The sequence below is a fragment of the Perca fluviatilis genome, chromosome 14 (genome assembly GCF_010015445.1).
Source record: "Perca fluviatilis chromosome 14, GENO_Pfluv_1.0, whole genome shotgun sequence".
Taxonomy (NCBI): domain Eukaryota; kingdom Metazoa; phylum Chordata; class Actinopteri; order Perciformes; family Percidae; genus Perca; species Perca fluviatilis.
This window is the reverse complement of record NC_053125.1, coordinates 30154515-30179548: the sequence shown is the minus strand read 5'-3', so window position 1 is coordinate 30179548 and position 25034 is coordinate 30154515. Positions and strand designations below refer to the sequence as shown.

The window sequence follows — 25034 nt, the reverse complement described above, 5'->3', positions numbered from 1 at the left end:
CAACAAAAATAGCCGACGCTGTAAATGTGTAAATCACAACTCTCATCAATATCACTTCCCCATCAGTCAGGAACAAGATCTGACCATAATTACACTTGTGCTTTCCATAAACTGTCGTTGCTTTAGCCCTTTATTTCATTTGCAACCCTGGCAGTGGAAGCGATCGTGAGAACAAATAAAAAATATAAAAACATAATTGAAACTGATGACATGATTGGTGCCCAAGAATCTGACAAATAGCCTATATGTAATTCCCTCTGCTGAAAATCCATATCTTTCATAAAAATACTCATCAGTGAATGTTAACGGAGTTGTCTGTTTGTAAATGTTTTAACTTTTATTAGCGCACCCCTCTCTCACTCTCTCTCTGTCTCTCTCTCTCTGTCTCTCTCTCTCTCTGTCTGTCTCTCTCTCTGTCTCTCTCTCTCTCTCTGTCTCTCTCTCTGTCTCTCTCTCTCTCTCTGTCTCTCTGCACCGAGCTCCATCTTCTACGAACGGTGACGCTGTCGTTATTAACTGAGTGTTGATTGGTCAGTAGGCGGTGCTTTAACACCTGTTGGTCTCTAATCTCCAACATAACCTGCTCCTGACCAGGTTAGGTATACAGCATAGGTTACCACGGTGATTTAACTTGGTAACAAGTGATCCACCGTCAAGATACAGAAATCCCAGAGTTGAACCTGAAGTTACCTCGTTAACGCCAAATCTTGCCTCGTAGTACAGGCCTCTGGTCTGTGAGTTGTCAGATGAACTGAACAGCCAATACTTTATCATCATCAGCAGCATGTTGTCCCGATCTCTTGTCCTCACGTCTTTTATATGTCAGGACACCATCCGCTGCAGCAGCTACAAAGAAGCAGTCCACCTGCTGCCAATACAAATTATCAGAAGAGGAGTTTACATCCTCAGGGACAGCATTCATTGAGTTTTCATCCTTGGAGTGTGCGCTCTCCTGACCTGAAGATGAATAAAACATAAGAGTCAGTAATTGTCTGAATAGTGGAGCAGCCTTCATCCTCTCTGATGTTTAAAACTGCAGCTACAATCTCATACTCGAATGAACCAGCTGATGCAACTTGACACTCGTATTTTCCAGCGTTGTGTCTGCTCACATTCTTCAGAATTAAAGACACATTTCCGTCCTTCAGATCTCTGTCCAACAGGTCCACCCTGTCCTTAAAGGATGAATGCTGGGTTGCATCCAAGTGTCCATCGCTGTAAAAGAGGACGTACTCTGGCAGCTCCAGGTCACGTCTGCTCCACTGTACAACACTGTTGGAGACATTGCCAGCCTAACATTATCTCCAGGATCAACTGTTAACATAGTCAGGTCTGAAAAACATTAATAATAATCAATAATAAAAAGTTGTGCTATTTCAAAAAGCCCTCCACTGGTGTGACACAGCAGAAGGTTTTACATTTTTTTACATACACTCTCTGTCTCAACCTTCAAGCTAACAGAGCTAATGTCTAACGATGACGATGTAGCTCCTTGACTAACTCACATTTACTGGGCCGAGCGACCTGGCTTCAGAGCAACAACCCGTTCACATTCCCTTACCGTAAAATACAGAAGCTAAACAATCTTTGTTAAATCAATATATTTGATCAAATTATTGATTTTTTTAGTAAGTAGCCGTGTAATAAACAAGATAATGGAGAGCAATCCGGTCATCCCTGGTCATGACCAGATCCCTCTACATTATCCCTCGGATACTTCATATACTTACATGTAAAACAGCTCCTACATTATTCATAAACTCTATAAAAACCTGAAACTGTCATCAAAACAACAAAGGTAAGAAATAAAGTCTACATAAATCTTTTCAGGATAAAAGCTGATATTTACCAGGAGCTGCTTCAGACAGAATGAGCAACAGGAGCAGAAATGGAGCCATGAGAGCTGAGAGAGTCTTGATCCATTGCCGTCTCTTGTCCGTGAGTTTTAGTTTGAGGCTTTGCTATTTAATCAAATGTTTAAAAGTGGGTGGATCTAACAGCGCGGGTCACATCAGTACTTGGCAACACTCTGTGGTTGAAAGTCTGGAAACGCCCCGTTCACTTCCTCTCAACTAAACCGCGGCCATCTACAGGAAGATACAGCTGGTTTATTTGAAAATCATGAAGTAATTTTCTTATGAATCTCTGACATTCAAATAAACATTGTGAATCTTTGTGAAAAGACAACTTTCACCTCAGGCATCAAAACAATATTGCCATCGTATTATTTATTTCCAGTAATTTTTCATCTCAACATCTTCATTTAGTTTTTCTTCACTCCACTTCATGTTATGGTTCACTTCCTTATTTTAAAAGTATATCTGCTTCATGGGAACTTAACACAACTTGTTTTCTCAGGGTGTGTGCAGTTGAAACCACAACACTGCCAGTCACACTGCCAATCACGGAGGAAGGAGGAGGGTTTACTTAATGCGAATATGAACTGAGCAAAGTGTAGACATCATTTCATCAACTGTTGGGATGGAGGAAACATCTCTACTGCGGCTACTCTGTAAGTAAACTCTTTGAGCATTTCTAAATAAAAATCAGCTTAAAGAAATACAAAATTAAATGTTATTGTTTGGCTAAAATTGCTTCTGAATGTAAATATAAAACGTTTATGTGAAGAAATGATGCAAGTCATTTTGAAAGGTTGTGCACATGCTTTTACAGTTTTTAGCATGTTATTTAAATTTTTTAAATACATTTTAAATGTCTTGTTGTATCACAAACTCAAACTAACCTGCCTTTAATTTCTCTTCAGTTCTGACCTCACTGCTGAGCAGCACAAAAAACCAAGGTCAGTATAAACTCTGAGAACACTTTATATTAAAGTACACAGGGTTACAGATATTCAAACAGGGACGGGTTGATTTTGTCTGACTTCATTAGCTCAATAAAATGTTTAAAAAAAACAGATGAAATTATGAATTATTTCGACAAATAGTTATGATTTAGTGCAGTGGTTTTTCAATAATCTACCCCTTTTGAAGTGTTTCTTTAAGCCAAGTACCCCCTGACCAGCGATAATCATTGTTGGTAGACAGTACAGCGCTGTCAGCAATAGATTTACTAAACACACCTTGTAACTGAAAACACATTTAAATGCTCATGAGAAAAGGAGACAAAAACTGTAAAAACAACAAAACCTTGGAAAATGATGGTAGAAAGAAGGAAGGAAGTAAGGCAAGAATAGGTCGAAAATAGTATCAAAAACAGTGACATAGTACAGAGTAGAACAGTAGAAGGAAGGACGAAATAGCTAGAAATAAGGTCCAAAGAAGGCAACACAAATGTCACATTTTTGGTAGGAAAAAGAAAGTCCACAAAAAGAGGAAGAATGTTCTGGACAACAGCCTTGTTACTATTAAACATGTTGTTAAATATCTAACATACCCCTGTAGTCCTTCAAAGTACCCCTAGGGGTACCCCCATTTGAGAAACAATGATTTAGTGGATAATCATGAGACTGTCAAAGATTAGTCTGGAAACGTGTCGTCTTCCCGTTGACCAACAAAAGTGTGTGTGTGTGTGTGTGTGTGTGTGTGTGTGTGTGTGTGTGTGTGTTTGTGTGTGTGTGTGTGTGTTTGTGTGTGTGTGTGTGTGTGTGTGTGTGTGTGTGTGTGTGTGTGTGTGTGTGTGTGTGTTTGTATGTGTGTGTGAGTGTGTGTGTGTGTGTGTGTGTGTGTGTGTGTGTGTGTGTGTGTGTGTGTGTGTGTGAGATACGTGTTGTGTTCGCTGGTGTCTATCAACAAGCAAATTCTGTTTTTTTCTGGGAATTAACGTTTTGTGTCGAAATATAATAGCGCATGCCCCCAATGTTTTTGTCACCCATTTCAACGTTTTTGTTTTGTTTTTTGTTTTATTTATTTATTTATTTATTTATTTGCGCCTTTTGAAGTTTTTTTCCGACATTTTTTTTTCCATGTTTTTTTACCAATTATTTTATTCAAATGCTATAAATTGAATTAAAAAACATGAATGAAATTAGGTAACTGATCATTCATTTAACTTTGAAGTAAAAAAGAAAAAAAAAATATGTTGGGGTAAAAGTGCATCCTCACACTTAAATCCATCACAGCAACAACGTCCAACAACGTGTGTCAGTCTATAGAGATGTACAGGTTCTATTCCCATTCAGTGGTAAAATAACAAAGTTAGCAAAAGCAGGAATATCTCCCCCTACAAAGTCAAACTGCCACGTTTCCACTGTCGACAGGATCAGTGTTATATGAGGATTTATTTACCTGTCAAACAGATCTTCAACTGAGCACAGTAACATGCTGGTTTAAAAAAAAAAAGCCTAATTTCTGTTCTGTGACATTCATCACATAATTTAGGATACAAATATTAGGAAACAAGTTTGGGTTTCAGACTTTGTTCCCGGGGTCATTCAGTGTTTTCTAAACCCTCTTCCCTCCAGTCTCTCTGACTGTGAGTCCGAGCAGCTCTCAGATGTTTGAAGAACAGTCTGTCTCTCTGAGCTGTGAGAACGACGACAGCTCTGCTGGATGGACTCTGAGGAGGAACATTAGTTATGAAACCAGGACTCGGTGTGGATATGGCTGGGGACACCTTGCTGGTTCTATCTGTAACATCAGCCGCATGGTCCCATGGTACAGTGGCGTTTACTGGTGTGAGTCCAGAGAGGGAGCAACCAGTAACAGCATCACCATCACTGTCACTGGTAAGATCAGACTGTGGAGTCAGTATTGATGAAGCTGTGTGTGAATGGATGACATGCTGTAGTTTGTCTCTGTGTTGAGGTGGACCAGTGATCCTGCAGAGTCCTGTCCTCCCTGTGATGGAGGGAGAAGACCTCACTCTGCGCTGTTTAACAAAGACGTCCTCCAACCTCCCAGCTGGTTTCTATAAAGATGACTCCTTCATCAGGACTGAGCCTGCAGGTCACATGACCATCCACCATGTTTCCAGGTCTGATGAAGGCCTCTACAAGTGTTACATCAGCAGTGTTGGAGAGTCTCCACCCAGCTGGGTCTCTGTCACAGGTGAGGAGGTTACCTTTGATTTCAGGAGTTCATTCATCCAAATATTCACCTGAGAGCTGGTTCTCTCTACAGAGAAACCAATGACCACAAGACCCCTCCACTTTGATAACAGACTGGTCGTCCACCTGGTGGTGTTCTGTCCGTTCTGCATCTCTACTTTCATCATGGTGTCTTTATATCGACACAGGGCCAAAGGTAACACTCTCAACCCAACTGGTGCTGATGGTTGACAGTTGTCTCTAACAGAACTCTTCAGCTGATCAATTATCTACATTTTCTTTCTAACCTGATAGGAAAATTCCTGCCTGTCGTCGTGGTTCCCATCCGGGCTGAGGATGGAATGGATGAAGACTATGATGATGTCATCACCGCTGCCACCACGGAGCATCAGTTCTGAACTGATCTGAAAATAAGCTCAAATATATAGAGTCCAAAATCAGATACAGAACGCTTCCTAAATTCTAGCTTTCCAGCGACCCAGAGTCTCCACTGTTACAACAATCCCAAATTCATGTGACCCGGCCATCTTCAGTTCTCGTGACCTTTATCTTTAGTTCTTGGCCCCAGCAGTCTTTAGTTCTTGAGGCCTTGGTTCCCCCGGTAGCCATACATGACCACAAGTCCCTAGGTCGTATGCCAGATGTTTTTTTCTCCTCCCCTGCCTATTCCACTGTTTCCCAAATACTTACTTTCGAGTCTCTCCTTCGTACCCCTTCCATCCACCCAGCCTTAAATGGGTAGCCTGACAAGCCAGACCCACATCAAGATGCTGGGTCTGGGAACTCACTATTGGCAGGGCTCAATCCGAGGGGCAGGATAAACAGTTGTCTTTCAAATTCCCTCTGCACGCAATAGGATAGCGCTACAACCAATCAGAGCAACGTTACTTGATAGATTAAACTTTTGCCATATCCTGTCTGAAAACTCTGAACACATCTTCCTTTTTTTAAGAATGTCTTCAGTGCCGTTCTTTGTTCTTTTCTCAAAGAAAAGCTTAACTCCAAGTCTTCCAGAGTCGCGGCCAAAGCCGATTCCAAAGACCAGCAGCAGCAGCAGCAGCCATCTTCTTTGTTTTCAAGTAACAGGGAATTCACGTGGAATCGCCGCAACTCTGCCGTTATGATGTTAAGCCCGCCCACCGACTCTACACACAATGTGATTAGCCTGATTAGAGTTGGGTTTTTCCAGCTCGCAAGCCAACGGAGAATTGCTAGACGACCCCGGCTGCAAATTACATTTGCTGCTGCTAGGGTCGTCTAGATTTCTAGGCTATTAAATGGGGGTACTGTCACGGCTCTGCCGCGAGGACTTTTTGTTGTTAAAATATGAGTTTAGACTGTCAGTGTGACAGTATATTTGTAGTTTCCTTTACTGTATAAGTCTCTAGAGGATTTTATGTTTTGGGGTTTTGCTGTTTCATGTTCTATGATTCATTCATTGTGGTATTTTGAGTTTTCTGTGCTTGTTATGTGACCCTGTAACCCTGCTTGTGTCTGTCCTTTAAGTGGTGCTCCTTGTGTTCAACCTCTTTCTGTTTTCAGATTGTTTTTACAATTTGTATTCCTTGTTGGTGAATGAACAGTTTGCTCTGTAGTTCCTGTTTCCTGCCTGTTGCTGTCTCTGCATTTTAAATCCAAACCTGCACAAACACATGGTGTCATTTCTGATTCTACCACTCGGGGTCGCCCCAGTACTAAATGTTCATCTTTCATTATACTTTATAAAACTGCCCTGTCCTGTCAAGGCCTTCAAGTTACAAGACAATCAAGAAAACAAAAGGAAACACATTAACAACCGGCCACTGTGACAACAGTAACTTAAACTTTAAACTTTATTTACAAAATGTTTTACATTACATTTATATTTTTCTTTTATCCAAAAGCAACTTCCAATAAGTGCATTCAACCGTGACGCCTCAAACTCAGAACAGCAGGAATCGCAAAGAACACGTACATTAACTTCAAATAAGCCAAACTACAAAGAGCCACATGTAAGTGCATTATTTTATATACATATATAACAATTATCTTCATAGCCAGGATGCCCTCTGAAGAGATGTGTAGACTTTCAGCCGTCCTCATGTTAATAAGGGGAACTTGTTCCACCGTTTAGGATCCAGGTTTCGCTGAGTGAGTCCAGTGTACAAAATCAATCAATCAACATTTATTTATACAGCACTTTACAGCAACCAGCAGGTATCCAAAGTGATTTACATCAGGAACCAAGAATATAACAACATATCATACAATAAAAAGACTGAAACATAGAAAACAGTAAAATCAGAAAAGGTTACATAGAAACAGGAGGAGGAGAGGTAAATTGTCACACCACTACTACATATATATAAACAAATGGGTTTGGACCTGAAAAAAGAGCTACATCTGTAATAGTGTGAATATCAGGGGGTGACTTGCTCCAGAGTCTCGGGGCAGATTACCCCCCCCATTGATACCTTGACCTTGGGATTTCTTAAACCAGTAGATTTGAAGACCGCAATGACCGGTTGTGCTCACGCAGGGTTAAAATCTCAGACAAATACTCTGGGGCCAGGCCATTTATGACAACAGGACAACATTACAGACAACAACCGTGAAAGAAAAACACAACATAAGAGAGAGCGAGAGTTTAGAAATGATGCTCAGTGGTGACATCAGGAATGACATCTTCATACTCTCGGTCGACTCCCTCATCATCCTCTCTGGGTGGAGACATCGCCATTGAAACATGCTGCTTCCTTCCTGCTGAGGGACATTAAAATTGTATTTTTTTTAATCAAATGAAGCATGCTGTTATATTATTATATTACGAAAAAGTGACTTTGCAAAAAACAAAATTAGACCGTTATTTCTATTTGGTTGTCTCGTTTTTCTGCAAAGAAACGGCTTTGTTTTTACAAAAAAAGGGCTCGTTATTTGTTTTAAATGGAAAAGAATTGTTACCACAGCTGCTGATGCTCCGGAGAAGGTTGCTGTTTCCTTTGGGCTTCTGTCGACATATGGACACCAGCAGGACGGTGGAGATGCAGTACGGACAGACAACCACCAGGTGGCGTATCAGCGTCAGCACAGACGAAGGCGAGGATACAGCAGAGGTTTCCTCCATATCGCTCCGAGAATCTGAGAAACACACACACCTGGACAGGTAATCATCTAAAACCAGAAACACTTCATCTGATGTGTTAATTATATATATATATATATATATAACAATACACAACATGGCCGCTGTTACAACATTTGGTACGAAACGTCCGAAAGAATACGAGTTGTGCATGAAGGAATCTCCAGACAGCAGCCAAAATGCAGCAACTTCAAGTAAATAAAATGAAAAATACACTGCTGTGGACGTTGTTTACTTTATTAATGCGTTTACTGTGTTAATGGACTGAGGATGGGAGTAGGATTCGGTTTCGGATTCGGCAGAATCTTAACCAGTGGATTTGGTTTTCGGCCGAACCCCAAAAATCTGGATATGGTGCATCCCTAATATACATATAATATATATCCTGAACTTTTGCCCATCCCTTTACATTTATGTACATCCTGCACTGATCCATACAGCCTTTTTTCATCAAACATGATGTATGTCTGTATGAAAAGTCCAAAATGTCAAACAAAAGTAAAAAAAAAAAACGGGCCAAAAACATCCAACTCAATAAAGCTGCGTTGCCGTCCAGGTTTACATATCACAGCATCCTCACCTCTGACAAACAGCCAGCTGGGTGGAGACTCTCCACCTGTGCTGATGTTGCACTTGTAGAGGCCTTCATCAGACCTGGAAACATTGTGGATGGTCATGTGACCATCACGCTCAGTCCTGATGAAGGAGCCATCTTTATAGAAACCAGGCAAGGAGTCCCAGGGTTGGTTTGTTTTGCAGTGCAGCGTGACGTTATCTCCCTCCATCACAGGGCGGCCGGGACTCTGCAGGATTATTTTATCAGTACCTGGAACATGGAGAGAGAGAGAGAAGAGTGTTTGTATGTCCCTCTCTGGTTTTTAGGCAATGTTCACACTCTTTTTTGAAGCTGCCAGCATCTGTTGTTATAATACTTGTTTTTTATTACGGCTCACACCGTAAAAAGAGATGCTGAGAGAGTTGTTTGTATCGCGCGTACCGTAAAAAGAGATGTTGAGGGAGTTGCTCCGCTGCCGGGCGGGAGACTCGCACCAGTACACGCCGCTGTCCGTCTTCTTGGCGGCGTGGATTCTGAAGCCAGAAGGCGAAGCTTCGCCCCATTTCTCGCTGGAGTTCACCAGCATCCCCTCCTTCCCGTCCAGCTTGGTGGCTCTGATGATCCTCCAGCCGTGAGATCGGCTGTTGTTGCCGCAGCTCAGAGACAGACCGTCGTACTCAAACAGCTGAGTGACGTCCGGAGACACCGAGAGGAGAGAGGCCGGCACAGAGTCATCTGGGGACACAAACGCTGGAGTTACAGTGCGTTTATACCACAGAAATAAAATGGGTAGAAGGGGCATCGAACTGGTTGCGTGGTCATTTGATTAGTACACAATAATATGGCAATTGATGTTAGTTGGCATGCCAACATGCATCAATGGCACCATAAACTGTGTCGCAACTCACTGGGAGGAGAGCTGCTCGACCATTGATGCATTCTGTATTGAGCCAAGTACGAGGGACCGTTAGACCCAGGGGCGGCGAACAGTTGGACAGTTAGACCCAGTAGAGGCCGGTCAGTGGACAGTTAGACCCAGTGGTGGCCGGTCAGTGGACAGTTAGACCCAGTGGTGGCTGGTCAGTGGACAGTTAGACCCAGTGGTGGCCGGTCAGTGGACAGTTAGACCCAGTCGCGGCAGGTCAGTGGACAGTTAGACCCAGTGGTGGCAGGTCAGTGGACAGTTAGACCCAGTGGCTACATTGATTGCCACCAATCTTATTTTGTTGTGTTCATACAATGACAATAAAGCATCTTAAATCTTGAAAGCATGCCAGAACCAGCCAGCCAGCCAGCGGACAACATGTTAGTTGGCTAATGTTAGCCGCCCCCTCCCCACATTATACACAGAAAATGAGCCGAATAAAGCTGTCACTCAGCTGGGGATAGAAGTTGTGTGGATGAAAAATGTATTTGACTCATTTAGCGGCTGGCTCTCTGCCTCATAACGTTACTACTCTACTGCTCGTTTGTCCGTTACTGCAAAACCTCAGCTCCGCCACTTGGCAGAATTTGTCTTATACAGAGGTTTTTACATAACCATGGAAATGGTACACATAAAAATAGCTGCTGCTCTGACCGTTGTGCTCAGTGATTTGAATGGAAAATACTTTGAACCATTCTTTTATCAAATGGCCCATAAGGAAAATTGTAGCCGTGTAAGTGTGTAAAGTTTGACTCTTTACCTTTCATCAGCATCCAGCTGGGTGGAGACTCTTCATTGCCGACTTTACATTTGTAGAATCCTTCACCCGACCTGGAGAAACGACGGAGGGTCCAATAACCTTCAGGCCCTTTCCCGATGGAGACGCCATCTTTATAGAACTCAGCTGGGAGGGCGGACGATTTCCTTTTAATGCAGCTCAGCGTGACGTCTTCTCCCTCCGTCACAGGGAGGACTGGACTCTGCAGGATCACTGGTCCACCTCAACACAGAGACAAACTACAGCATGTCATCCATTCACACACAGCTTCATCAATACTGACTCCACAGTCTGATCTAAACAAAGAGAAACGTGTTTGAATCTACAACTACATGCTGAATGTCAGAGGATACATATAACTACACAAACAAAGATTAATTAAAAAGACAAATTTTTTCAGGACCCCTGGGTGACCTTTTTCAACGTGCAGGGTAAAACCAATAAGTTAAAAGATGAACGTTTCAGTGACATGCGAGACAAGAATGTGACTTGAACCCCAGTCTCCTGGGTGTGTTGTTTGTTAGTCTCTCTGACCGGACCGGCAAATCGAAGGAGAAACCCTACATATTTCATGTAATTAAAAAAATAGAAACATCAGGCAGCCTCTCTTTTTATAACCCTAACTAAGTTGGCATCACTTTTAACGTTCTAGGTATCTCTTTGGAGTAATTTTTTAAGGTGCAGGGTAAAACCAATATGTTAGGTTTTGGAAAAGATTGTGGGTGGACCTCTGAATTTCTGTAACTACGCACTGCGCTTTCAGTTTCATCCGAGGAATCACTTCATATAAATATGTTGGAGAGTTTCTGTGTGTTCCTCGTTTTGCTGATTTAGTTTCATGAACACAAATGTTTTTGTAATGTAAAAAATTGCTTTTTAATTGAACTCTCTGATGTCTAACAACTTAACTGTTATTTGTTTGCAGGCAGCACTTTACCAACTGTATCTGGCACAGTTTGTGCCCATCTTTTCAGACTGGCGACGCCGCCGTCATTGTGGTTTGTTGTTCCTTTAATAGTTAAAGGTTTCTTAATGTTTGAATCATCGTACCGACCTCAGTCACTTCCTTTTAAAGTCTTCACTTCCTTTTAAAACAACTCGTATGAACCATAAAAGTTCTGTTACCGGCAGAGACAGAGTATATGGTTCTCATGTTGACTCCACGTGCTAGAAGAGTTGTATTTATTTAACAACCAGGGCTGAAAAAAAAATTTGGAAAGAAGCACTCAAAATGTCTTTTCAAAAAAATGTCCAAACCCCCCACCAAACACTTAAAAAAATGCCAACAATTTTGATAAACGAGTCAAAAGTGTCACAAAAAGCACCATAAGCTTTGAGAAATATGCAAAGTGTCAGAAAAGAATTGCCAAAAACGTGTGAAAAAGTGGGGAAAATTTGAAAAAAATTGGAAAATAATTGGAAAAAAAATTTGGAAAAAAATTGGAAAAAATGGAAAAAAAATGGAAAAAAATGGGGGGGAAATGGGAAAAAAATGCCAAAAACATCACAAACAGCATCAAAAATGTTATCAAACTAGTCAAAAACGTTGAAAATAGCACAACATTGAGTAAAAAACATCACTAACACTTTGAAAAATGTGTCCAAAACATAGTTTTAAGTGCCATAATCATAAAAAACCCGCCAAAACATCGTCAATAGCTCACGTCCAATAAAGTGGCAGTTAGTATGGTATGAAAACAGTCTCATAAAAATTTGAAACTTGTGAAACACAATTCATGAATGAATGCAGAGTGATTCGTATCTGTTAATGTGTATCTGTATGTCCGTCTGTTTCATGTCTATTTTTGTGGATCCTTTTGAGAGTTTTTCGGCGTTGTGTGGTCACAAACAACTTGTGTCTCAAGTGGCGATCCCAGCGCTCTCCAGTAGATAAGGCGCTAATGCAACACCATTGGATGCCAACCGCATTTAACCTACATGAAGACAATGAAGAAGCCTTGTCAGATAGGTCGGATACGGTTGGCCTAGAATCTGCTTTACGTTCCTCCAGGTGCGTTGATATTATTAGGACTTATCGTCAAATAAATTACAACAGTATCCACACAAATAAAAGGTAATTCACAAATACATTTCTATTGAAAAATACTTGATTTACAAATGATGAAATATGAGCTCCAAATTAGACAGACGGAAATAAATACGCTAGACTGGATGCCAGCCAAACCTAGCCCCGCCCACAACATTTGAGGTCGGGAAGTTCGGTCTGGACTTGATCCGTTGTGGAGCAACTATACTCCAACCAGAGCTGTTTGGACCAATCAAATTGTCAGGGGGTGGGCTTTATACGATGATAGACAGATGATCAACAGTAAAGTCAACCACGTCACTAAAAAGTGCTTGGGTTGAATTTGTTTACAACAAAGATGGCCACAGCTGGAGAATTGAGATGTGTAGATTTCGCCATTGCATCTGTTATAGAAGATATCGACACCGCATTCATTTTAAAAGAGGAACAGAGAACCGCGATCAAGGCATTTGTCGCATTTGTCTTCCTACGGGATTCGGCAAAAGTTTAATTTCTCAGCTGGCTCTGATGGGAGCTACGAAGATGGGGCGCGTACGTTACATACTCCATTACTCTGATTGGTTGTAGGTCTATCCGTTGCTCTGATTGGTTGTAGGTCTATCCAATTGAGTGCAGAGGCATTTTCTTTCCTGGTTCGGTTGAAAGATGCCCCGTAATCACAGCCCAAAGGAGCAGAATCAGACTCAGTGTTTTTGCAGCTGCGTGAAATAGGAAGAAGAGGAACTAGGTACTGTCAGGGCATGCCCTCATACTCTGCTTCTGACTGGCTAGTAGTCCTTACCTAGCTACTGAGCATGTGCAACTCCCAACAAAGATGGAACAGAAGTGAGATGTCTCACTCTGTAGCTAAAACAGAGAGCTCAACACACAGGGTGAAAAGAGGAGCTGCAGCAATGTGCATTACGACAAAAATATGGTGTTTTCTGAATATTAAACCACATAAACCTATTCTGGTTCAACCTCTAAATACAATTATGAACCTGAAAATGAGCATAATATGAGCACTTTAAAAAACAGCTTTAATTTAAATCTGTGATATCTAACAACTTAACTTGTCTCGTATAACTTAACTTAACTAACTTAACTAACTGCAAAGTTATTTGTGTGCAGGCAGCACTTTACCAACTGTACCTTTCACAGTTTGTGGCCATCTTTTCAGACTGGCGTAGTCATTGTGGTTTGTAGTTCCTTTAATAGTTAACGGTTTCTTAATGTTTGAATCATCATACCAACCTTCAGTCACTTCCTTTTAAATCAACTCCTATAAATCATAAAAGCATCAGTTACTGGCAGAGACAGAGTATATGGTTCTCATGTTGACTCCATGTGCTAGAAGAGTTGAATTTATTTAACGACCAGTGCTAGAAGAGTTGAATTTATTTAACGACCAGCGCTGAAAAGAAATGTTGAAAAAAGGCGCCCAAAATTTCTTTAACAAACAAAACGTGAAAGAAATGTTACAAAATTGTCCAAATCCCCCACCAAACACTTCAAAAAATGCAGAAAACCAAAACATTATCAAAAGCTAAAAAAAATCCAATAAAGTGGCCTTGCTCTGATGACTCTTCAGTGTATCACATCAGAGCGAAGCATAAGAATTTGCAACTCGTGAAACACAATTCACAAATGAATGCAAAGTGATTTGTATTAGGGATGCACCGAATGCAGATTTTTGGGCTTCGGCCGAATACTACTGATTAAGATTCTGCAGAATCCGAAACGAATACCGAATCCTACTCCCATCCTCAGTCCATTAACACAGTAAACACATTAATGAATTAAACAACATCCACAGCAGTATATTTTTCATTTTATTTTATTTAAACTGTAAAAAAAAAAAAGAATGGGCAACATTATGCCAGGAAGACAAGTGAGAAAAACTATTTTGACAATTACCATAGGCCTGTGTTTAACCTATCTCAAGATCCTATCAATATCCAAAATATTAGCCTTTTAGATTTATAATCCCATAAAGTAGGCAAAAGTTTTAAGCTGTGACTGTCCTTCCTTTGCTGTACCTGAAGTTGCTGCATTTTGGCTGCTGTCTGTAGATTCCGTAATTGTACGTAGTCGTAATCGTCACCTTTATTGTTGTCACATAGTCACAAGTACTAGCGAAATTATCAATCAACCTGACCATACATATACAAACATACAATATACAATGGGGTAGACAGGACAGGAAGACAGGGTATTAAGGAAAAGAATACAGCATGACATCAGGATAGGTGAGGAGAAAAAAAAGGCAACTCCCAGACTGTGCCCCTATAGGAGTACAGTCTGGGAACAGGAAAAAAACACCTCAGCAACATAAGCACATAACCAGTACAAGGGCACACGAGACATGCAATGGGGAAAGGGGTGTTGGGGTTGAGGTAAACCAGCACAGGCAAGCAGCCATCCGGTCCTGCAGCCATAACGGCGCTGGTTACAGACCCGCCCGCCTGACTGGGGGTACAAAGCGGAGAAGGCGCTGGATGGGGGCTGGGTGTGATTGCATATCTGTATATATGTAAGAGTTTGTGTGTGTGTAGGCCTGAGTAGTCAAACTGCGTCTGGCCCCGTAATCTCGCTGTCTCAGTCCGCATCGATTGTCTACGATGAATACCACAGTCAGTTGCCGTAGATCCGAAACAGGACCCAGTCCAAAATCAACAATCAGCAGTGTCTGTGAGAAGTCAACGTAGCAAAGTGTGCTCCACTGCAGTGCTCCAGGGGGAATGATTATTCAACACCGGCCTCGGCCAAGGCCAGCGCTGGTTCAGGGAGCCGAAAAGATAAGATTGGAATTTGTTTTGTCTTGGGGCCAGAGCCGCAGTTAGTCACTCTCCACGTCTATGAAATGTCCCCTCCGGTCTCCGCATCGATCAAATTTCCTTGCCAAAGCCGTGAGTTTCCCCGAGATGTTGTCCAGCCTATCCAGAGCTGACAGTCTCTCCAAGATGGTATCCAATGTGTGGCTCATGGTGTTCATAGTCCCAATCTGAGTTCCGACAGCTCTGCCCACAGCTTCAACCATAAAGGGCAGCCTGGTATTTTGCTCGGTTCTTGTCTTTGAATTTTTCGATAAACCAGGGCAATGCCTGAGCCAATCAGCAAAAGACCTGTTATCATGGTTCCGAATAGGTAGATATCCTCAATATCCTCCACGGAAAGAACCGCCAGACACACGATCCGCCACCTCTCCCACGCGTCCATCGTGTAGCCAGCTGCGAACGTTCCGGCAGGGCAGTCAGGTTCCCCCGAACCCGAGCTTCTCGTCGAGAAGATTGTGTCAATTGCGCCAAGAGACCAGTTGATCAAATCCATAATTCTTGGTTTAGGAGCAGTGCAGAGAGAGAGACTCTCCAAGTACACAGAGACAAAGACTAGACGAGAGCAAAGCAGGGCAGGCAACGGGAGGAGAGGGAGAAATGCGACCGCCTTCACAGAGAGCCAAAACGAAGAAGCATCCTTCATGCACAACTTGTATTCTTTCGGATGTTTCATACCAAATGTTGTAACAGCGGCCATGTTGTGTATAGTTTAGGGTCTTCACCACCACGAAACAAATCGGAATTGCAAATTGAACATGTAGCTGGACATGAACGGCCTTCTTTTGACTGAAAGTACTGCCAAATAACAACTTTTTCTGCTCACAAGTTCCATTTCGACTTTCTCACAGCCTACTGCATTGAACGCTCCACCTACGTAAACACCTTCCCGTAATCAACGACGCCGTCATTACAACGACCAGCGTAGCGCGCCTAGAGCAAGCGTAGGGTTCGGTGGAAAACAATTCTAAGGTTTGGCAGAAACCGAACCTCGTCAAAATGGCCAATATTAAATTCAATTTAACCTACATGAAGACGATGAAGACGCGATGGGTCACAGACGGTTGGCCTAGAACAGGGGTCATCAACTACATTTTTTCAAGGGCCAGAATTTTTCTAAGCAGACACTCTGGGGGCCGGACTTTCAAATAAAGAAAATAAAATTATACCTAATACGCCTATTCTTGTTCGAAAATTTGTGAATGGACTGATAAGCAGGCTCTGCACTCTCATGTATGCCTCATTTACAATGAAATATGCTGTTGCAAAATAATACAACCAGCATCATCGTCATCAAGAATGAAGAACTCGAACATAACGATTGCGTCATTCACGTGCATATTAGCCACATGTATCTGTTTTAGTCTTATAATAGCCTACCTCCATAGATTTACCGCTCCAGTGGAGAGTTTGGTTTGTTCAGCCAGCAGTGAGGTTTACAAGAATTTGTCAAAATTTCCAGATTCCCAGTAAACTAAAGATAAACAGTTAGACTAAAAACCGACAGCTTTTATTTTAGCTTGTTTGTAAAAATTAGCTATTTGCAGAGTAGACCTGTGTTAGCGTAAAACAGCGCAGTGGACAAGAGTGGACAGCGCAGACAGAGCAGATTGATATATCACTTTCTACATGTTAATGCCGGTCTACACAGGTGAGTGCATTGACTTTTTACTCACTACAGTTTTATTGTAGCCTATTTACAGAAAAGAGACTAGCGTGAGTTCATCTGCCCCAGCAGGCGTTGAAAATCCTCTCTGTATTCCCACAAAATCCTTTATTATCAGACCACTTCTTAATAACTTTCGAATTCTTAATACCCGATTATACGAAATTAGATAAAAGCTTCTACACTAGATGCCTATCTTACAGTGCTATAGCTAAATTTAAGGAAGATATTTCAACAGCACTAAACTCATTACCGTGCTTTAATACAACAGAGGACCTTTATGTAAACTTTAGTCCCTCTCAAATTGACAATTGTGTAGATGGTGCTACGGCCTGCCTACGGACGACTTTAGACTCTGTTGCTCCCATCAAAAAGAAGACGATGAAGCAAAGAAAACTAGCACCTTGGTATAACTCCCAAACTCGCAAATTAAAGCAAATTTCGCGAAAACTTGAAAGTAAATTGCGTTCCACCAAACTGGAAGAATCTCGTTTGGATTGGCAAGACCTGAAAACCTATAGGAAGGCCCTCAGAAATACTAGATCAGACTATAACTCATCATTAATAGAAGAAAACAAGAACAACCCAAGGTTTCTTTTCAGCACTGTAGCCAGGCCGACAGAGAGTCACAGCTCTAGTGAGCCTTCTATTCCTCTAGCACTGAGTAGTGATGACTTCATGAGCTTCTTTAATGATAAAATTATAACAATTAGAGATAAAATTAATCACCTTTTACACTCAACTTCTAACGGTTCACCTCTAAACGCAGAGTCGCTAGAAATAACGACTAGTCTCGACATATACTTAGACTGCTTTTATTCTATAGACCTTCAACAATTAAAGGTAAAGGTATCTTCAGCTAAGCCATCTACCTGTCTCTTAGACCCCATCCCAACGAGGCTACTCAAAGAAGCGCTACCCATGGTTAAAAATTCACTACTAGATATGATCAATATGTCTCTATTAACAGGTTATGTACCGCAGTCCTTTAAAATAGCTGTGATAAAACCTCTTCTGAAAAAAACACCCTCGATCCTGAGGTCTTAGCAAACTATAGACCTATATCTAACCTTCCCTTTCTCTCCAAGATCCTTGAGAAGGTAGTTGCTAATCAGTTATGTGATTTTCTCTATAGCAACAGTTTATTTGAAGACTTTCAATCAGGATTTAGAAAGCATCATAGCACAGAGACAGCACTGGTGAAAATTACTAACGATGTTCTAACTGCTGCAGACAAAGGACTTGTCTCCATTCTTGTTTTACTAGATCTTAGTGCTGCATTTGACACTATTGACCATACCATCCTGTTACAGAGATTGGAAAACTTAGTCGGCATTAAAGGAATCGCTCTAAGCTGGTTTAAGTCCTATTTCTCTGATCGATCTTAATTTGTTAATGTTAACGATAAATCCTCCAAGTACGCTAAAGTTAGCCATGGCGTTCCTCAAGGCTCAGTGCTTGGACCAATTTTATTTTCCTTATATATGCTTCCTCTAGGAAATATTATTAGGAAACACTCAATTAACTTTCACTGTTATGCGGATGACACCCAATTATACTTGTCAATCAAACCAGACGAAACCAGTCAGTTAGCTAAACTTCAAGCATGTATTAAAGATATAAAATCCTGGATGACCTATAATTTTCTGATGTTAAACTCTAACAAAACTGAAGTTATTGTGCTGGGCCCTAAACACCTCTGAACTTCATTATCTAAATATATAGCTACTCTGGATGGTATTGCCCTGGCCTCCAGCACTACTGTCAGAAGTCTAGGAGTTATTTTGATCAGGACATATCCTTTAACGCCCATCTAAAACAAACCTCAAGAACAGCCTCTTTTCATCTTTGTAAAATTGCCAAAATTAGTGGCAAAAATGGCTCTGCATTATTTGTGCATTTTGTTTCACGAGTTGTTAGAGTGTTTTTGTAGCTGCTTGAAACAGGAAGAAGAGGAAGTATTGGTGTAGTCTGTGATTGTCTTACCGATGACGGTGATGTTGACGACGTTGCTGCTGTCTCCGTGTCTGGACTGACACCAGTACACGCCGCTGTCCGTGGTCTTGGCCGTGCCGATGTCACAGGAAGACGAAGACTTGGCTCCCCAGCCCAACTCACACTGGCTCAGATTCCAGCTGGGAACAGTATAGTTTATAGTTTAGTAATCATCTAAAAAAACGGGTCAAACTCAACCTGGCCCCTCGTAAACTGGGTTCTGGGCAGCAATTAATTCAATAAATGTGTGTGTGTGTGTGTGTGTGTGTGTGTGTGTGTGTGTGTGTGTGTGTGTGTGTGTGTGTGTGTGTGTGTGTGTGTATGGTTTTTGTTGGTGATTCTCTCATTTTTTTATGTTTTTGTTGCTTCTTCAGATGTTTTGCAAATGTTTTCGTCAATTTTAACACTTTTTACCCTTTTTTTGAAAACCTAATTTGGCTAGTTGTGCGCCAGACCAAAAAGACAGGAAACTGTTTTCAAACTGTAATTACGCGACACGCAGAGCAGAATTTGGGGCAGACTTTTCCAACATTGAGACTCAGAAATTCCCCCAGAATCGCAGAGTGGGTCGAACATAATTTTAACAGCAATGATTAGAATAAATGAAAAGGCATTTTAGGTGTCGCAGTAATGCAGCTCTTTTCACTCAAACTATATCGCTACTTTTAACATTTTTCAAACATTTTCTGCTTACAACAAACGTAAAGGAAACATTATCATGAAGGTGTCAGTAATGCCAAGTATTCAGTTTTTGTTGGTAAACTGACCTGCTGGTGGTGTATCTCCACGCCGTCCAATCACCACAGTCCACCGACAGTTTCTCATATTCAAAATGCTGCGATCTGCTGGGAGAGATGGTCACAGAGACTGGGAGAGAGAGACACAAAGAGAGAGAGACAGAGACAGAGAGAGAGAGAGAGGTAGAGAGAGACAGAGACAGAAAGAGAGAGAGACAAAGAGAGGTAGAGAGAGAAGGAGAGAGGGAGAGAGAGAGAGAGAGACAGAGAGAGAGATACAGAGACAGAAAGAGAGAGAGAACGAGACAAAGAGAGACAGACAGAGAGAGGTAGAGAGACAGAGAGAGAGAGAGAAGACAAAGGGAGAGAGAGAGAGAGAGAGAGAGAGACAAAGAGACAGAGACAGAGAGAGCGAGACAAAGAGAGGTAGAGAGAGACAGAGAGAGAGAGAGAGAGAGAGAGAGAGAGACAAAGAGACAGAGACAGAGAGACAAAGAGAGGTAGAGAGAGACAGAGACAAAGAGAGGTAGAGAGAGACAGAGACAGAGACAGAGAGAGAGAGCGAGACAAAGAGAGAGAGAGAGAGAGAGACAGAGAGAGAGACAGAGAGAGAGAGAGATAAAGAGAGGTAGAGAGAGAAAGAGACAAAAAAAGCATCAAAAGGTATCAAAAAAGCATTTAAAGCGATCAAACAAGGTGTCAGAAAAAGCATGAAGAAAATGTAAAAAAAAAAAAGTTTCAGGTAAGTGTCCAAAGCATCAACAAAGCATACCAAAAAGACATTTAAAAAGTCTCAAAGAAAGAGTTGATGGTGACTGATACTGTTACTGTTACTGGAGACCACAAAGCAGGTGGTGTGTTTGTTGCTTTCTACACACTTAACAACACATCAACAAGCAATTGTTTAATCAACAATTGCTTTTCCGGCTACTGATTAAATGGTGAAAGGGTTTGAGATGAGCAAAATTGTCTTCAGCCAGACAGGATGTGGTAAGCTACGCGGGTGTGGGCGCCAACCAACACACACCACACACACACACAGACACACAGACACACACAGACAGAGAAACAGAGACACACAGACAGAGAAAAAGAGACACACACACACACATACAGACACACACAGACACACACAGAGAAACAGAGACACACACATACACACAGAAACAGAGACACACAGAGACACACACACACACACACACAGACACACACACACACACACAGACAGAGAAACAGAGACACACAGACAGAGAAACAGAGACACACACATACAAAAAAAAAACACACACACAGAAACAGAGACACACAGAGACACACACACAGACACACACAGACAGATACACACACACACAGACAGACACAGACACACACGCACACACACACACACGCACACACACACACACACACACACACACACACACACAGGAGGCTGGAAACTTACCTCGAGCTGGGAGAGTCGTCTGGTAGAAGCTGAACAACACTGAAACAACGAGATAAAGTCAGTTCTGTGAACACTCTGCTTCGTACATATCTGTTCAAAAATGTATTATAACTTCACAGAAAACATGTCAGCGTCTTGATTTCCTTTGTGGCTAAACAGTTCAAGCGATGCTCGATAAATGTTTGAACTAGTTAGCTTAAAGTAACTAGTCGTAACTAGTCGTGCACCAAACCCAAACACAGTGACACTGGACACATGAATTTGGCAAATTTTGCGTAAGTCTCTCTTCTCTATACGTGACTTTTGTTTGGTTTTCTGATAATAAATTTGTACTGAAGTTGTCTCTACTCACAGAGGAAAAGACGCGGTGCCTTCATGGTGTCTGTCCGGCGGCCGAAGCTTCAGGGACCGTCTGGCTGCAGCGAGGATGAGAACTTCCTGTTAAATCAACCACAGAGAGGCGGGCGGCATGCAACCTCTGCACAAACGAGAGTTGAAACTTCTTTATTCTATATGAAACTTTACACAGACAGGGTGTGTGTGTGTGTGTGAGTGGGGGGGCGTTGTCTTGGCAACGCAGCTGATTTCCTGTTGTAAGCTGTAGCCCTCATTAATAAATCATCCGTCCGTCTGCATGGCTTTAATTTTAAAATGTACAAAACTCTCTTTTAGATTTCACGAGAACATTTTTTGTAATTTTATTTTTTGAGGGGGGTTACAAATGTGAGTAATTTGTGTCTTTATTTCCTTGGTTTGTTTGTTTTATTTTTGGGATTTTCAAGGAAATGGATTGTGATCCTGGTAAGCTGCACATCTTCACTTTCGAAAGCATAATCCATATTATTCACATGACATGCACAACTATGCAAGTGGAAAAGCAAGCGCCCTATGCAAGCGTCCTACGCAAGCGGAAACGCCGGAAACGCAAGCGCCCTATGCAAGCAGCCTATGCAAGCGCCCTATGCAAGCGCCCTATGCAAGCAGCCTATGCAAGCAGCCTATGCAAGCGCCCTATGCAAGCAGCCTATGCAAGCTCTATGCAAGTGGCCTACGCAAGCGGAAACGCAAGCGGCCTACGCAAGCGCTCTATGCAAGTGGCCTATGCGAGCAGAAATGCAAGCGGCTCATACTAACGGAAACGCAAGTCGCCTATGCAAACGGAAACGCCAAGCGACCTATGCAAGCGGAACGCAAGCAGCCTACGCAAGTGACCTACGCAAGTGACCTACGCAAAGCGGCCTATGCAAGCAGAAACGCAAGCTGCCTATGCAAGTGACCTACGCAAGCCGCTTATTTCAAGCGGCCTATTCAAGCGACCTATCCAAGCGACCTATGCAAGCCGCTTATGCCAGCGGCCTATGCAAGCGCCCTATTTCAAGCCGCCTATGCAAGCGGCCTATGCAAGCAGAAACAAAGGCGGCCTATGCAAACGGAAACACAAGTGGCCTACGCAAGCAATGGTATGGGGAGAGCCGGAATTGCCGCGCTGCGCTCAAAGTTCAAATTATTTCAAATTTGACCTTGTTGCTGCTGACATTTGAAGACACAATCAATACTGTATACCTGCCCTCTGCTCTGCACCCTAAGACATGATATTACCGCGGATCATATGTAGGCGGCCTAAGAGACCCGCGGGACTGTCATAATGACATTACTGTCTTTAAGACGCTCGGTTTAAAGCTACAGTGGAGATTTTTATATCGTATTAAACTAGAAGGGAAGGGCTCTGAAGTTAAGCAGGATTTTCTGCGGGAAAAACTAGCATGGTCATTTTCAGGATGGCTTGGATCTTTGGTTTTAGGAACACTAAATAAAAGCAATTTTTCTCGCCGCTCACTGACTGTAGGAGTTGCAAAAAATTATATTTTTATTATCATACACGTTAGAGGGTTCCTTGTACAAATGAAAGCAGCGCTATACTCTTTGCATCTCGCACCGCTCGGAATTTCCGCCGAGCGCTGCACTCAAAGTTCAAATTACACATTACCAACTTTGACCTCATTGCTGCTGACCTTTCAAGGCGCAATCAAAACCGTATACCTGCGCTATTTTTTATTATTGTACAAGGTTAGAGGGTTCCTTGTACAGTTTAAAGCAGAAGTTCTTTGAGAGTCTCTTTCATATCCAAGTGAAGTTGGTATTATAACTGATATATCCAGAATCGGATCCATATTCAATTACATATTTTTCATAGTATCAAATCATAACGAGTTATCTCAACATAACTTTACAGATAGAGTAGGTTTAGACCACACTCTATAATTTACAAAGACCCAACAATCCCAGTAATTCCCCCAAGAGCAAGCATTCAGTGCGACAGTGGTGAGGAAAAACTTTTTTTCAGGGAGAAACCTGGGACAGACCCAGACTCTTGGTAGGTGGTGTCTGACGGTGTCGGTTGGGGGTGTGATGAACAATGGCAATAATAGTCACAATAAAGATAATGGAATTATCACTAGAAATAGTTGTAATAGTTCATGGTGTAGCAGGGCACTGCGGGGCACTACAGGGTGTAGCATTGGCAATACCCAGCCCAAATAAAGTTACTGCCATCACTGCAATTATAAGTTGTATAAACTGGTTTCCGTTCACCACTGTGGTTGGTGGTTGGTGGTTACTGGCTGCAGCGCGGTGCGAGCTGCGAGGAAAAAGACTATAGACACAGCAGAGCAAACAGGAAACTTGCTGTGTTTGTGTGAAATGAAATGAAAGGTTAAAGATGTCTGCCTTTTGTATCTTATTATTAGTTTGCATACCTTTTAAAGGAAAAGAAAATAAATCTTTTAAAATACCACAATAACATTTGGTTCTTGTCTACGTCACAGTGCTATGAACATCGGCCTCCCTTTCTAATCTGCTCGGTTAAGATCATCCGTGTATTTTTTTTGCAAAAAGTAATAAAGACTCAAACCGGTTTATCTCATCTCTTAACCTCTATACTTGAATAAGCAAAAGAATAAGTATATGGTTTGTCATAGAATCTGAAAAATTGGAATATGTGTACATAAGATTCTGAACACTAATAAAATACAAATAAAAAATAAAAAGACTCAAACCGATGACTCTCAGGTATCGTTCGGGTGAACATAAGAATGTTTTCTAAACTGATCTTTCCAAATACAAAATGAGCGAAAGAAAAGAAAGTCTTCTTCATGAATACCGACGTCAACGAGGAACTGGATTTAAACTATTGGAACCCAACGCTATAATGAATTTCCATGATTTCAACTCAATGTTTAACCCTTGTGTTGTCTAAATGTCTATATCAGAAATATATGTTTCTTTTTAACTGCCTAATTTGGATTACCCAAAAAAATAACACAGATGATTCCACACATCGCGCTTCTCAAGTACGACAAAAGATGGGATCTCTACTTTCATTGAATTTTGGGTGTTTTGTAAATTTTTTTGTTAATTTGAAAAAAATAAAACTGAAATGTTTTGAAACATTATTCCTTGACTGAACGTTGACCTTCCTTTAATTTTTTTAAAAAAAAAAAAAAAAAAAAAATTTAATTTTTTTTTTTTTTTTTTTTTTTTTTTTTTTAAAAAAAAAAAAAAAAAAAAAAAAAAAAAAAAAAAAAAAAAAATTTTTTTTTTTTTTTTTTTTTTTTTTTTTTTTATGGGGGGACATTTCCCACTCTATACCAATACGTAACTACCACACGGTCAGTCTCTGCCCTGTCACTGCAAGCCTTTCATGCTTATACATCCCTTAGTACGGTCATGTGGATTTTTTATTTAGAATCTTTTCTTTTATTGTCCATATTATTCATGTAGATTTGTCATTTTATCATGCTGTTTATGATGTATGTGTATTTTGTGTGTGATGTCTTTAAGCTACTGGGACCATCTATCTATCTATCTATTTATCTATCTATCTAAATGAAAGGAAAAGGTGCTTTTTCTTAAAAGACAAGGTCACTTTGTAACTTTATTTAAATTCT

At 41.4% G+C, this 25034-nt stretch overlaps 3 protein-coding genes and 1 long non-coding RNA gene across 9 annotated transcripts in view; 1 reads left to right on the top strand and 3 right to left on the bottom strand.

The window, feature by feature from the left end:
- Nucleotides 1-512: 512 nt before the first annotated feature.
- Nucleotides 513-1992, bottom strand: LOC120573028. The gene is made up of 3 exons (XR_005641602.1): nt 1850-1992; nt 1054-1272; nt 513-957 (listed from the first exon to the last, which is right to left on the bottom strand). It is a non-coding gene; the product is annotated as an uncharacterized LOC120573028 (long non-coding RNA).
- Nucleotides 1993-2423: 431 nt separating this feature from the next.
- LOC120572852 (low affinity immunoglobulin gamma Fc region receptor II-a-like) lies at nt 2424-5731 on the top strand. 2 transcript variants are annotated; one of them, XM_039822352.1, is made up of 6 exons: nt 2424-2512; nt 2765-2800; nt 4424-4687; nt 4767-5009; nt 5122-5204; nt 5303-5731. In XM_039822352.1, the coding sequence occupies exons 1-6, from the start codon at nt 2482-2484 to the stop codon at nt 5414-5416; spliced, it is 771 nt and encodes a 256-aa protein (XP_039678286.1). In that variant the 5' UTR covers nt 2424-2481; the 3' UTR covers nt 5417-5731. The 2 variants fall into 2 exon arrangements, with proteins under 2 accessions (XP_039678286.1, XP_039678285.1); XM_039822351.1 differs by having other exon boundaries at nt 5082-5204.
- A 1152-nt stretch (nt 5732-6883) lies between these two features.
- LOC120572780 (sialoadhesin-like) lies at nt 6884-21569 on the bottom strand. 4 transcript variants are annotated; one of them, XM_039822213.1, is made up of 9 exons: nt 21440-21569; nt 21088-21126; nt 19677-19776; nt 18901-19049; nt 10371-10610; nt 9127-9420; nt 8710-8955; nt 7949-8125; nt 6884-7750 (listed from the first exon to the last, which is right to left on the bottom strand). In XM_039822213.1, exons 1-9 carry the CDS (start codon nt 21462-21464, stop codon nt 7635-7637), a joined length of 1386 nt encoding a protein of 461 aa, XP_039678147.1. In that variant the 5' UTR covers nt 21465-21569; the 3' UTR covers nt 6884-7634. The 4 variants fall into 4 exon arrangements, with proteins under 4 accessions (XP_039678147.1, XP_039678148.1, XP_039678149.1 ...); XM_039822214.1 differs by having other exon boundaries at nt 6884-7747; XM_039822215.1 differs by having other exon boundaries at nt 7985-8125.
- A 3439-nt stretch (nt 21570-25008) lies between these two features.
- The window catches only part of LOC120572769 (sodium/hydrogen exchanger 9B2-like), a 24209-nt gene continuing 24183 nt past the window's right edge, over nt 25009-25034 (bottom strand). For both annotated transcript variants that reach the window (XM_039822197.1, XM_039822198.1), the window contains exon 15: nt 25009-25034. This exon is cut by the window's right edge. The gene's annotated coding sequence lies outside the window, so the exon portion shown is untranslated.